Source organism: Pleurodeles waltl, chromosome 5 (genome assembly GCF_031143425.1).
Source record: "Pleurodeles waltl isolate 20211129_DDA chromosome 5, aPleWal1.hap1.20221129, whole genome shotgun sequence".
Taxonomy (NCBI): Eukaryota; Metazoa; Chordata; class Amphibia; order Caudata; family Salamandridae; genus Pleurodeles; species Pleurodeles waltl.
The window spans coordinates 756441652-756455801 of NC_090444.1; the positions used below are offsets into that span (position 1 = coordinate 756441652).

Genomic DNA, 14150 nt, shown 5'->3' on the forward strand with positions numbered 1-14150 from the left:
GGATCTTCCGGAATCTTTGTGCCCATCACTGAAATTTTTTAAACTGAACCAGCCTAGGTGTACTTCGGACATCTTCAACATTGCTGAATCAGCTGCTAATTTTCCTACCCTTGGCAAAGTATGCTGAGATCCAGGTTTAAATGTGGGCATTCTTTGATGTTCCAGAATAGGCGCATTGTTCTCTGTCCTGGAGGATTCAACAGTGTGCTTATAATTCAGATTTGTTTTGCTTTGCTTCCCCAACTCTTACCACAGATCTCTCAATTCTTGTGCCTGTTTTTCAGTGTTGTGTCAAATCTGACTTCTTTTATTTGATCTCAAGCTTATGGAATACATGTAGTTTTCATCCCCGATCCTTTATATGCAATTTGCTCAAATGCTCAGGGTGAGTTTCTGGCAGCCTTTTTTTTCTACATCGTTGGTTGACATCTTAATTTCTTACCTAATGTTGGTACAGAAAAGTCTCTCACATGGTAATGGATATATACCTCTGCCTGAATGCCTCAGCTTTGGTGATATATGGAATCTTGGGCCAGATGTACCAAAGGATTTGAAGACATGACATGTTTTTATGGGCATGCAAATGCAGTCATTAATACACCTATAGTTTGGACCCAACATCTGTACTGCTCATTGCATTTAATTTTCACTATGAATTACAGTACCTTAGAGCTGCCTCACAAATGTACTGATATCACTGCACCCTATGTAGACATACAAGCAGAGCTAAGTTTTTCTTAAGGCCAAAACAGTGATACATTGTCAGAAATTCTCGTTCAGGTCTGAAAACTATTGTAGTGACATGAACAAGCAGACTTCCTAGAGCTACTCAGATAGTTTAATTATGTATTGGCTCTCTTGACAACATCCTGCCATAATAACATTTGAATGGGCATGATTAACAAGTTTCACAAGTGATAAGATGCACCCTTGGCTAGCCAATCAGTGTATTATAAACAATGAATGCTAAGTGAACGCTGCCTTCAAAAGAAACAATATGGGCATTTTCCGACTGACATTAACAAATTCAATACAAAATATTCTCTGAATTGTATTTAAAGCACTGACTTAGAAAAATAGGATTTATCTTCAAGGCATTAAGGAGCAGGCTACAAATATTTTGTCAAAGTATTCCAAAATATTTTAGCATATAGTGTTCTCTCACTTGGTGGCAGAGGAACACAGTTTAAATTAGTTGTATCCTATTTTTGGCACAAGAATCTGTGTAACGAGCCTTGCCAATCTCCTATATCCTAAACAAGGACACATAGTCAGGAATATTTATCATACCTTCTCATTAATAAGGCTCTGCAAGATCTGCCAGCGTCTGTTCATCGCTCCAAGCTGTTCAGCAAAATCGGTTTTGTCACTCCGCTTGCTCTCGACATCCTGGCTGCTTATCTGGAGGACGGACTGATTCACAAAGTCTACTGTCAACTGCTTACAGTTCACATCAATCTTGAAGCCCTGATTGGAAAAAGGAAATCCATAATTAGTCTTGCCATCCTTGTAAGAAGGAAAGCACTGCTGCACACTGATCATGAAACATGGTGCCGAGACAATAGAACAGCGTGCCTACCCACAGAGTTGGATTGCTAGAGGAGATGTGATCCACATTTCAGCCTGGCTTAGATATAAGCAAAATAAAGATGTGATTGCATCAGTGGACAGTGATGTATATGAATGACGTTTTCCATATATTTTCAGGGGTCTGACACCAAACCACAGTTATGAAGAAATAATTAATTGCCTCCTAAACTAATTTTTGCAGCGTAGCATTTATCATAGACTCTGCTTTCGTGCATTGTCCTGAGGTAGGGTCAGAAAAGTTCAGTTGTTTTCTCAAGCTTTAAAATGATGGGCTTTGACAAAGGGCAAATCTTTAACAAGACCTGCCTAATACACAGATAGGCAAGTCCACAGTGTCCTATGTGTCAAAACCACATTTAGATTTTATTTAAATTGCCATCAACCATTTCATTGTCTATCTTTCAGATATACCTTATACTTTTGCAGATATGCCAGAATTGGCTCGTATCCCACTGCGTTCCTGAGATTCGCCTCGTCTTCTTTAATAATGTTTTCCATGAGAGAAATCCAAGTCATTACTTCCGTTATAGCATGGCGGGAAGGCAACTTGTCCATTTGTAACTATTAAAATAAAAAGGTTGAGTTGCGGACAAAGATCATACTCATCTGAATATTTCGTACTTCTTTACAAAGTTAGTCAACTACTTTCTTGATTAACTGAACTCAATGAATGAACATTTACACTCAGGTTGGATCTATCCACTCTATTTTCAAATCACCACTCAGAGCACAAAGTCAGGCCGTGGTCACGCTTCAATCACCGCAAACACATAAGGTGCGGGTCCATCACGGACATGGCCAGATGGCAGGATCTGCAGCGCTTGAAACCTGTCTTCCTAAAAGACATCCGTCAACACTTTAGGAGAAAAATTCTTGAAAAAAGCTCAACAAAAGTCATAAAAAGACCAGTCAAAAAACAACTGAGGGGTAGCTCTCTTCAGATCAGCGCTGGCTGGCGCAGAAAGAAAAGAACTGACGCTTGTGTGCCTGGATGGTGCCCATGTAGGACCTGTAACATAATTTCCGGCACGGACAATGCCAACGACGGATGCAAAGCTGATCAACACCACCTACTGGTGTGCAGGGGTACTGCTCACGAAAATCTTCTGGATCTAGTCTGATGACTAGGGAGAAATCAAAGGTAGGGAATCTGCAGCTAGAAGTCTATATTAGACTTACTTTTTTAATTCATACACTTTTGGAGACAGTTAAACAATTGTCACTCAGGTAGGATGCCCAGAAATGTTGACAACTGTAGGAAATACAATATACTTGTAATTTTTTTTAAAGTAGCCGGTGCCTTCTACCACCCTTGGCACATTGCTCACTTTCCCCCTTGAAAATATGTATCTAGTATCTTCCACCATTCTCATATTCCCTAGATGTGGACACCCCCATTTGATAAGGCCAAAATACACCAACTTAATTTCACAAAATATCAGTTTTCTAATGTCCTCCAAATCACTCACCTGATGAAGTTTCTCCTGTACAACAGGGATGTGTGTAAGCAATTCAGTCCACTGGCTCTCGATCTGCGCCAGATTTGAGCGCAGTGAGGCAGTGTCCACTTTCTTCAGTCTGAGTAGCTGGTTGCCTGTGCATAAAACTGAGGACTTCAGAGAAGACTTTGCTTCAACTTCCTTTGAGAACTCCTAGGGTAGATTCAATGAACCCAGATGTGAGAAAATTATACTAAATGAAGATCAAGGGAAGAAAGTGGGAAGCATATAATAATTTGTGTCAAAAGCCACATTACCAGACAAAGCACTGTCTTCAAAATGTCTATAAATTGTATACAAAGTTACATTTGCCATTCGTCTTTGAATTTATGGTGTCAGTTGTAGAGTAAGGCTCTTTACTCTTCTTACCAGAAAGGCATTCAGGTGGTCTCTCACAGTTTCAAGCTCCTGAGGGACAGTCACCGACTGCTTAGTCCAGAATTCTAATCGGTCCATGGCACACTGCAGCCAGTGAACGAGCTCAGCAGATTCACTCTGGTACCTGAAGAGAAGAAAAAGCAAAGTGAAATATTCCCAAGGTGGATCTTCCTTGTAGCATGTTTTTTTTTTGTTTTTTATGTGTATAGTGCACATGGACACAAAATAAAATGTGCTGCAAGGCTGCATTAAATAGAAATATTTAGAAACTTACAAGCAGCCATTTTATTTCAATGGGGGTGGTAACAGTAGTAAAAATTGTCACATTTTACTTTCACCAATAATTTTCAGCTGCTGGAAGCAACCAAAACTCTTGGTGAAAATATGGGCCAAAAAAAGGAAATAGATAGGAATCATCCATAATTACTAATTCCCTCAATAATTCCTTATCTCTTAGAGGATACTCAGGGTCCAACGTCTAATAGCTGGAGTACCCCGCCCTCTAGAGGTCCAGAGTTACTGGTAATAAAGAGTTATCATGCACAACATGCCCTTGCAAGATTTTTGCTGGTTCTGCTGACACTCACTTACTAAAAATATGATAATCAATTCAGCATCTTTTCTCACTACAGATGTTCCATTCTTTACTTTATACATTTTATAAATGAAAGCAACATACCTATTTAAACAATACCATGAATATCAAAGCCACTACACAAGTGAACAATCAACTTGATTCTTTTTGAGAAATTGAGCTTGCTGATGAAGGACAGCTGATCAATTAGATTTCCAGCAAGACAAGTGAGTAGCCACTGTGTCCTTCGCAGTATAGTAATATTGCATGAATAATTTTAAATAGAAAATACTCCCTTGTTTTGGGGTACAGGTGGATTTATTTTAATTAGACGTAATAGATGAGATGGATATACTTATAATGCTTCATGATGCCAATTAGGAGTTTCAAAATAAAAGTTCAGAACAGGAGAAATCTAAAAACGTGTGAATCCTTTCCCTAGCATGACAACAAATATATGGCCTATTGTAAGGGAAAACTCCTTGTGAATGGGGAGTGTCCCTCCTGAAGGCTTGACACCCTGATGCTATCTTTGTGCATCTAAGTTTGTTGTTCTTAACATTATTTCTTGGAAAGCCACTCAACATCCTTGCAATGTCCTGCCAGGCATGGCATATTGTGTGATAGATAGTTCTAAAAATCAGAAAACTGCTTCTTCTCCAACAATGCAACAAGTTCCTAATGCTCTGGTCACTACCCAGAACAGACTATGAAGACTGGCAAGAAACAGAAAGGACTTTGGCCTCCCGCACAGCTGAAAAAAAGAGATGCTATACATGGATGGTGTAGCAAAGGTTTTGTAAAGCAAACGTTGTGTGCTTTCCAATCATACCTTATCATTCCAAAAGGTAACTTAAGTGGTAAAAGGAATCAAGAAAATGTATTTGCTCACTGTACCTCCGGACTCAAATGACACCTGACTCAATATGCTAAAAAAGCAGCACACTTTCTGTGAATGCTAGTTGTTTCAAATAGTAGATAGTGACCCATGCTGGGGGGCTCTTTTCATGCCAAAATCTTCAGATTAGTCTTTTCTTACAAGGGAAAAAGAAGTGCAAACAGCTTAGCATGGAGAAGGTATACAAGATATGTCAATACCCTCTCACAACATTTGTCTTTAAAATGATTCATGGAACACAATTTTGCACTGTGGGAATCTTCATTTGCGTTTCTGCCTCTGCTTTAAAAATTTGAGCCAATGGCTTTATATATTCAAGGTCCATTATAGGCTCATAGTATTTCCAAAAACTAATATTATTAGGGGCTAGAAGGGCACCATAGCTGTGATATTGCCCACAAGGTTATGCAAATTAATATTACATCTTTAATCATCAACACTTCTCACAGAGCATGGACGAGGGACGACTCCAAATACAGAATCAAAATGAAACCATTTTCGCTTCAAGGTTGGATATATTATACCATAAATTCTGATATTCTGATAAACATACATACAGAGATTCCAAGAGGGTCACTGTGGGAAGCTGGCTCTTTATATAGCATACCAAAAAGAGGAATGCTGTAAAGATTCCAGGTATCCCCTTAGAAGTGGATAGGGCTTTCTTTAAATATCACAAGTTAATCAAAGGAGGAGTGTTAGACATTTGCTGCATACACACAGTCAATACATGACACATACACACAGACTCAATAAGGAGATCCACACTAATTTAGAAAACAAAACACACATTTTTATATTTTTTAACATCTAAGAACTCAGTTATTGGGTAAGCACTTTTTAAGTTAGTAGTTTTTAAGTATACCGCAAATACACTTGCACTGACTTTAATGTGGTAATGGTAAACTATAGGAAAAGACCAGCAGGTCACTTCAGGAGGCACTGGGGCATCCAGGTGCAAAGCTGCTTTACAGCCCCACTTACTTTAATGGGGAACGGCTGTGGAAAAAAGAGGCTGCAAATGGGGACTGGGTGACCGGTACGGCTTAACCCAGTGGGGGGCACGGTTTACAAGGGTCTTGGAACCACGGTAGTACCGTTGGCCCTCTCTGACTTGGGTTGGGGGGTCGTGTGAAGTGGTGCTTTCAGGTGTCGGTTTTTGCAGTCTAAGGCTCTTGCGGTTTTGAAGTCTTGCACAAAGAGTTGGCAGGCAGTGACGGGGGTCCAGTCTGGCTTATCCCAAAGGGGGGCACGAGTCTGGAAGGTCTCTGGATCTCGTGGGCACTGTCGATTCACTCCTCCTCGGGCGGAGGAGCTTGGGTACAGCGTTGCTTTGTGCAGAAGGGTCACGGTGGTAGAGACTCTTGTGTCGGTCTTTGGTGCCGCAAATATGCAGGGAAGCAGCTCCTCTGCTCCAAGGGAGATGCTGGTTGCTTCTTGAGGTGCCTGACAGACTTCCCAGGCTCTTGGAGGAAGATCAGCTGCAGAACAAGTCATCTTTGGTGGAGTTTCTGGAGTTATGGGGCAACCTAAATACTGAAACTAGGGGCATTAAGGTGAGTAAAGGGTAGTAGCCAATGGGCTACTTATATTTGGGGTCACTACACCCCCTCTATGGCCACTTCCTGTGAAAAGTGGGCATAACCCTGTCCCAGAGTGCCTAATTCCATCACACACAATACGGTACAGGTAGACTAGCCTGAGAGTGTAACACGCCTCCTGACTATCTTTTTCCTGCCTGTCCTGGTGCCAAATGAGGCTCAGGCAGGGGGTGGCATCTCCTACAACTGGGGGAAGCCAGTTTCATATATCAATGGCAGCAGGGCCTTTGAAGTTACGGGCCTTGTTATGCTAAATACCTAGACATCCTGCTGGAGGAGGTGTGAACACCTTCCTCCGGAGCAGGCATTGTTTCTGTCCTCAAAGAGTGTGCACTCTCACCTGCAGGAGGTCTGAAAACTGTCTGTGGTGATAGGCTGGACTGTACCAGTCAGACAGCACACTAGAGGACTAGTCGGTTTCAGGGGGTACCTCTAAGGTACTCTGGGTGCATGTATTACCAAATTCATCACTAGAATCAGTGTGGGTTTATTAATACAAGTTGCTTGATACCAAACACCATAGGTTTCAATGAAGCTATTACATAGTTGGGTAACTTGTGATGCCGAGTGCCCATTACATACCTTAGAATGGCTTTCCTGTTCACTTACACCATCTAGCATTAGAACTAGACGCCACTGGGCACATCTGCTCATGCAGATACGCTCTCATATGTATTATAATACACCCTGCATTAGGGCTCTTAAGACCAGCTGTAGGGGTGACTTACATATAAGACATGCAGTGCATTTGGGTACTGCACACTGGGTATGTGCAATGTAGTGTTTTCACAATGGCTTGCACCATTTCATGCATTCTGCATTGGCAGTCTGAATGTAATTTGTATGGGGGTCCCTAAGGGTGGTATAATACATGCATCCCTTAGGGTCCCTCTTTAGTACTTATACCCTAGGTACAAGGGGTACCATTTACTAAGGGCTTACACAGGTGCTAAAGTGTGTTCCAATTGTACACAATTGAGTATTTCATTTTTAGGGTAACAAATACAGTCACTGGAGCCTGGTTAGCAGGCTTCAGTGCATTATTAGATTTGAAAACTAGCATCTAGCAGTTAAAATTGGGGCAAAAGATGAAGGGGCATCTGTAAAGAGAAGTTCAGTTTCCTACACCTGCTGAGGACAGCAGTCCACCCTATCTGGGATTGCTTCTAAATAATGTTTTTTTTGTTCTTGTTGAAATGCAATCTGTTTTTCTTAAAGAAAATAGGAAAAATATGTATGTTTTGTTTTCAGTTTTTCAAGAGCAGGCAGTGGTCTGTGGGACCACTGTCTGCTCTTAAAAAATATTTTTCCAACATATACAAAGGGGAATGAGTTCTACGGTGACCCCTTACCATTTCTGAATGCATTACCACCAACTTTGAGTTGATGGTAAAATATCAAGGATTTTAGACTGCATTTCGGTAGCTAAACATCGAAACATAACAATTGAAATCGCTATTTGGAAGGGACGCCCCTTCCAGATAGCGATTTCTATACCAAAACTGTGATACTGGAGAATCACATTTTGGATGTTTGTACATCAGGAAAAGCATTTTTGCATTGCCAATGGCCGATTTTGCGAACTGGTCCATTTGCAATAGCAAAATGTTTCTTACTTATTGCCCAAAGTACCATGAAATGTGGAACTTGAGTACTTGTTTTATCTCCACCCACTTTTTTCCAGTTTTATTGAACCTAATTTTTTTAACATAGTTTTACGTTTATAGGTTTGTTATGGTTTAATGTTGAAAACAACGTTAGAGACAGATATCTGAGCCGCAAACAGTTTTTCTTTTGTTGTAATGGGTAAACTGGATGTATTAGTTACATTTTCAGTTACATCTCTATGAGAAACCATTTATGACAAGCACCTTCATGCTCGCATCCACCCTCCCACAGAGACAGACACACAAACACACACATTCCCCCAACACATACACCAGTCATATAAAATGTACTCTCACAAAGACACACAGTTCCACTGTCTCTCTCTCTCTCTCACAAACACACACATGTACATACAAACACACACACACAAACACACACCACCACCAGGTTGCATTAGTCAGTCTGCACATGGGCAGCAGCAAGCAGCAATAAGAATACCATCATCCCTTTGTGCCTCCCAGGCCGAAATACACATATGCATGCATGTACAAGGACAGTCCTAAAAACACATGTATACATCCAAACACACTGACACACACACAAACAGACATACAGAGAAAACAGGTTAGGTGAGCTGGTCAGCATAGGGTCATCAATAAGTGACATGACAAAGTGCATTTTATTTTTTGTTACCTCGAGTTGGGCAGAGGATGTTTCCTACACTGTGAAAGGGCATTTATTTCAATCTACAGGCAATAATCAGGTCCTCCTGCTCTTGAGAGCCATGAGAAAGAGAAATGTCAATGTTTAGGACATAGCTCAAGAATTTTATGACTCTCTGAGGATCTGCGTGGTGCATAAATATGGAACAGTCAAACAAAAATATGGTAGGGTTTTAAAATGATCAGCCTAGACCAGTGGTAGTGATGGTTATGTCAGCCTCTTTTGCTTCTCTCACCACCCAGCTGAGAGGTTGCACCAAATCAACAGGAGTGTTATGCATACCCATAATCTAATGACAGATGTGGTGTGCTCTCAGTTACCAACAACATTTAAGCAATAAGACAAATATACAATGTAACAAAATAAGTTTTAGGGTCATTGAACGAATAACAAGCTTTACTTGATAACGTGTCTACAAATCTCCTTTGAAATCTACTTTAATTTGTCTTTTGCAATAGTTGAGCAAAAAATGGTGTATATTCATGCCCTGTTTTCCTCTTTTTGTAAATAAAAGAAGTAGCCTAGTTAAAGCAGAACTCTTGCACTTACGCCCTTCTTCACAGTAGATGCATTGACAAAAGAGTATTAGTAACGTTCCTGATCACGCTCCGAATTAAATTTTCAAAATCACTGCAGGTGATAATGTCATATAAATATTGTTAGCTCACTATGTGTACATTAGCCCAGGGTATAAACAGTAATTTGAATGACAACCATATTATCTGAGGATAGCTCAGAAGATTTTCACAATGAGCTCAGTTCAGCAAACACGGCAGATTCATTGTTGGCAGAGTAAACTGACAGTACCTATGTCTTCTTGTTGACTCTACTACATAAGTAAATATGTCTAAGTACACCATATTTGCATGTAACCCTCAAACATATTTTATGTGATATGTTGAGCAGTCAAAATACCCTCATATGTACAACACAATGCTTGTCTAAACATTAGATCTCACAGTCATGTAAACATGCAATAGTCTTCATTGTACTAACATTCAGGCGTTTTTTACCTTGTCCAGTGCTTGAGTATGGCCTCCAGTCTGTGAAGCTCCTTGGACACCTTGTTTGTATTATTTAACCAGTGCTCCCCCAACTGGTTCAACTGGCTTTCTAACTCAGAGCAGCTGATGGAAATCTGAAGTCTCTTGCCATCATCCAAAACTTGATAAAGCTTTGGTTGGTTTCCTGTAAGACTTGATTTTAAATGCTGCAATAAGAGAAAGTTGAAGTGGCATGATAGTTTGTCATTAATACTGGATATCGTTCTCACTTTACGAAAGTAATACATTTAAAACATATTGTTTTCCTAAAAACAGGAATCATCATTAATTAGTAAATTCAGATGCTTACAAAATTCTTTCACTCTTAATATACAAAAATCACATTTTTGTAAAGGTTAAGAAGATTCTTAAAAAATAAATAAATTAAAAACACAGGCTGGCTTAGAGGCATTTTATGTGATTTGAATCTAATTTTCTATTAAATTAATATGACAAATACTTTTGGCATCACACAAAACTCTTGTCAGCGTGTTCTCACTATATATCATTTGTAATTTTACTCTGTATTTTCAATATTATTTTAGAAAATTGTTTGACTCCATACAACTCAAAAGATGAATAATCATTAGGGAACACTTGGTAACGTCTGCAGTAAAAAAGGCTTTGTAGAAGAAGCTCTTTTGCACCCGCCTTATTTAGATAAAAATTATGTGTCCCTTAGAAGATTCACCACTCACCATCTCCCCACTTATTGTTACGGATCCATAAGCCTGCTTATTCATTTCACAATGGCACTATTGCTTTGTTTTTTCAAATGCAATCTCTGTCTGGCACCTACATTAACTACATTATTAGTGTGTGCTTTATGAGCCTGACAAACTCACAAATTAAAGATATTTGAAAAAGAAAGAGGCAACAGACCTGATACAGCGTGATCCTGTCAGTGAGCCTCTCCTCAGACTCCTCCACTAGTCCAACAAGAGGAATGCTGTTCTCCACCATCTCCAGCTGCCTACTGAGTTCTTGATAGTTATTATCCAGGTAAGTCCAAGTCTGTAGTATCAGGAAACATACAAGACCACATTGGCTGTATTATAGGTATTATTGCACACCATCTAAATGTAAAGCCATGCATATTCAACTTGCTAGTCATTTTTCTATGTTACTGGCTATGAACTGTGGTAAAATGTATAAAAACAGTGCTACCAAATAAGCACAAAATTACTTAGGTATACATTTACATTTAATACTCTGTTGCTGGCATGGCTGTAATTCCTTAATTTTCTCAAGAACGCTACACTCTACATTAGCAATATCACATTTACAGTACTCACATTACAAGCCTGAAAGTTACCTTTCTTTTGTTTCCATAACTAGGGAGAGAGGTGTTTGAAGTATCAAATCTTACACAACACTGCAGTAAGGAGGACCAAGCTCTTTTCTGCATTTAATGTTTCATAACAAACAATTTTACCTGCTCTATGTGAGGTTGCTCTTTGTGAAAAGTGATGCAGCCACAGGCATGCATAGTAATGTGGTCTGTGAGTGCAACTGTAAGGTAATTCTCAGTACGTGATCCTGAAAGCTTGTCTGAAGTGGCATATCATGTACCTTCATCTTCAGAAGAACAAGAATCCTAATATGGGTTGCAAGGGGACATTACTTAAACCATATGGTATGGTACCAGAAAATCATATTCAACAAGTCATCTGACAAAAAATTGTTACTTGAATATGAATTATAAAACTATCACCCCAATATATTTTATAATAAAACACCCACACAGGATAGGGCTTTATTCATGTCAACAATATTTAGGGCATACAGCCAACCATTTAACATGCAGAAGGTTCAGAGCAAGTGTGTTAGTTCACACAAATGACGAAACATGGTTCTTGTGACTGGGAGACCAGGACCCCCAAATCATTCTGGTTTAACAGAAGTCACCTTTTAAAATAGTTACGTTTTCAATATTAATTATGTTCCTGTGGTAATCAGTGACATTAGCGCTGCTTCAAGGCACCAGTCCTGTTATAGGATACATTTTTCTCACCTCCAGAATGTACTCAAGTTCAACACCCTTTTTGTGAGCCTGCTTGAGGATGGTCGATGCTTGCGTCATAAGTTCTGTGTGGGGTTTGCTTTCCTGAAACAGGGAGAAAGTGCTGATTTTCCTAAAGAGGGTATCTGTCAAGATCATGTAAGATTCCAGTCCTTGGAAATATTCCTAAAAGATCAAAATACACAATAAACATTGGACAAGTTCTTACGATGACAGTAGTATTCAGGTCAATCAACTAGTGGCCTGACACTTATCTCAAACAGACATGCCCAAAGAGACTGTAAATAAGAAGCCAACAAGCATTATTGTAGAATATTACCTTGTGCTTGTCCAGAAGTAATTGCACCTCCTCTTTGGAAGTAACCATAATCTTCAGATTTCCAGCCATCTTCTCCTGCCCAGTTTCTATCAGGTCCGCTAGATCCAGTAGCGCCCGCTCATACTGACTTTTGAGAGCCAGATTCTGATTCAGTGCGCTGCGCCTGGAGCCAATTATCATCATCAATTCATCGTACATATCCTTTGGGATGACAAAAGCAGACATAATGACTTTATACATAAAAACAGTACACAACTAACTTCGGAGCAGGTATGGGAGGTGACTGCTTCTCCAGTGGACGAAAGCAGATTTATTTGAGGTAACAGGAATTACAAAAACAGCATCAACTTTTGCAATACAAGGAACTATCATCCATATTATATTAAGATTACTATTAGACATGCTTCTTTGATCCTATGGATATCACTGTTGTCTGATGCTAGAACATATTTCACCAGATTTCGCATTCTATTCTGAAACAGGAGTGACCCGAGAATGTTTTCCAGGTAATATGTATTTAGGCTGCATTCCAACAAATGGGCATGCCAATTGTTTATGTTTCTTGAAATGATATCCAAATGGCTAAAATGTCGGTTTCCACAATTTTGCTAATTAAAAATCTTGAATGAGAAGCAGTTTAATTAAAAATAACAATTGTAGGGGCATGTCCATGACTAAGGTGCACCAAAAACCTTGAAAGAAACTCAGTCAGAGAAATTATATGACAATGTACTATTTAATAAGTTTCGTCTTAGACTTGAAATCTTATGATCAACACTCACTAAGCTCCTTTGACAAGGCATTCACATAAACCATCATGCACTTCATGTTTTGTGTTTATTGTTTAAGGAATTCAGATAAATACCTGTTGAGAAGTCAAGTGGCATACTCAACAGTGGGAAGCTTTTTGTTTTGAAATGTGAGACTATTGAGCTCATCCATGTAAATGTCTTGCCATTTGTAAATGTGTGCAAATCTGTATCAGAACTGTAACATATAGGAAAATATTAATGTGTATTTTCTGCTGTTGGATGACGCGGTCATATATGACTATGGAAAACAGTAAAAGAGAATGGTGTAGGCCTCAACCATCCTTAATCTTTTTGTTGATATGCAGGTAGGAAGATAAATATTGGGACTAGAAGTATTACAGGTTATGGGTGAACTTGGTTTTATTCTTTCAATATCTATTAATTAATTAAAATAACAAAATGAGGTATGAAATGTGATATTTTATATATGTGCAAATGTGTCTGTGATTTAAAAACTGTTAAACCTAAATCGAATAAAGCATCTTTTGCCTTGACTAGGACTTTAATCACACACACATCCATAAAAATTCTACATAACTTCGACCACACCCATAAAGGTAATTCAATGTGTGGACTCTATATTTAAAAAGTTACATGAAAATATGTTAAAAAACAATGAATTTAACAACAAAAGACTTTTAAAAAACCATCATTTCAAATTATTTCAGTAAATTTCACCTGAAATCTAGAAAGCTCTTGCATAGAAGACTGGTCAATCTGCAGCTTCTCTCCGCGCTGCTTCAAATCATTGATTCCTACATCCAGCTCTTTCATGCTCTCCTCTGCCTCCAGAATTGCCTAGAAGAATGAATCAAAGTGTACCAGGAAAAGTTTTCGCAAAACACAGAATTGTTTTTTTTAGAAATATTTAACTACTTAACAACACATCAACTGTACAACTGAGACATGTGATCACATGCAGTGATAGAGGCTCAGCTCTAATTTAATAGTAAACACTGTAAACTGATTAATTTCCTTTATCAAATAATTCCTATCTGCTCGTAAAATGCACCTTATTTCACTCTATTTCTAATGAACCAATTTCTGTACGCAACTGATTAAGCATCCTGACAGTACCAGCA

General features: G+C 39.0%; 1 protein-coding gene across 2 annotated transcripts in view; it reads right to left on the reverse strand.

The window, feature by feature from the left end:
* The window catches only part of SYNE1 (spectrin repeat containing nuclear envelope protein 1), a 1478055-nt gene that overhangs the window by 324596 nt on the left and 1139309 nt on the right, over positions 1 to 14150 (reverse strand). For both annotated transcript variants that reach the window (XM_069234720.1, XM_069234721.1), the window contains 9 exons: positions 13747 to 13866; positions 12257 to 12457; positions 11929 to 12102; positions 10797 to 10928; positions 9885 to 10081; positions 3459 to 3591; positions 3060 to 3242; positions 2002 to 2151; positions 1291 to 1467 (listed from right to left, as the gene is read on the reverse strand). In XM_069234720.1, coding sequence (XP_069090821.1) covers positions 1291 to 1467; positions 2002 to 2151; positions 3060 to 3242; positions 3459 to 3591; positions 9885 to 10081; positions 10797 to 10928; positions 11929 to 12102; positions 12257 to 12457; positions 13747 to 13866 — 1467 coding nt within the window. The remainder of the gene's footprint in view (positions 1 to 1290; positions 1468 to 2001; positions 2152 to 3059; positions 3243 to 3458; positions 3592 to 9884; positions 10082 to 10796; positions 10929 to 11928; positions 12103 to 12256; positions 12458 to 13746; positions 13867 to 14150) is intronic.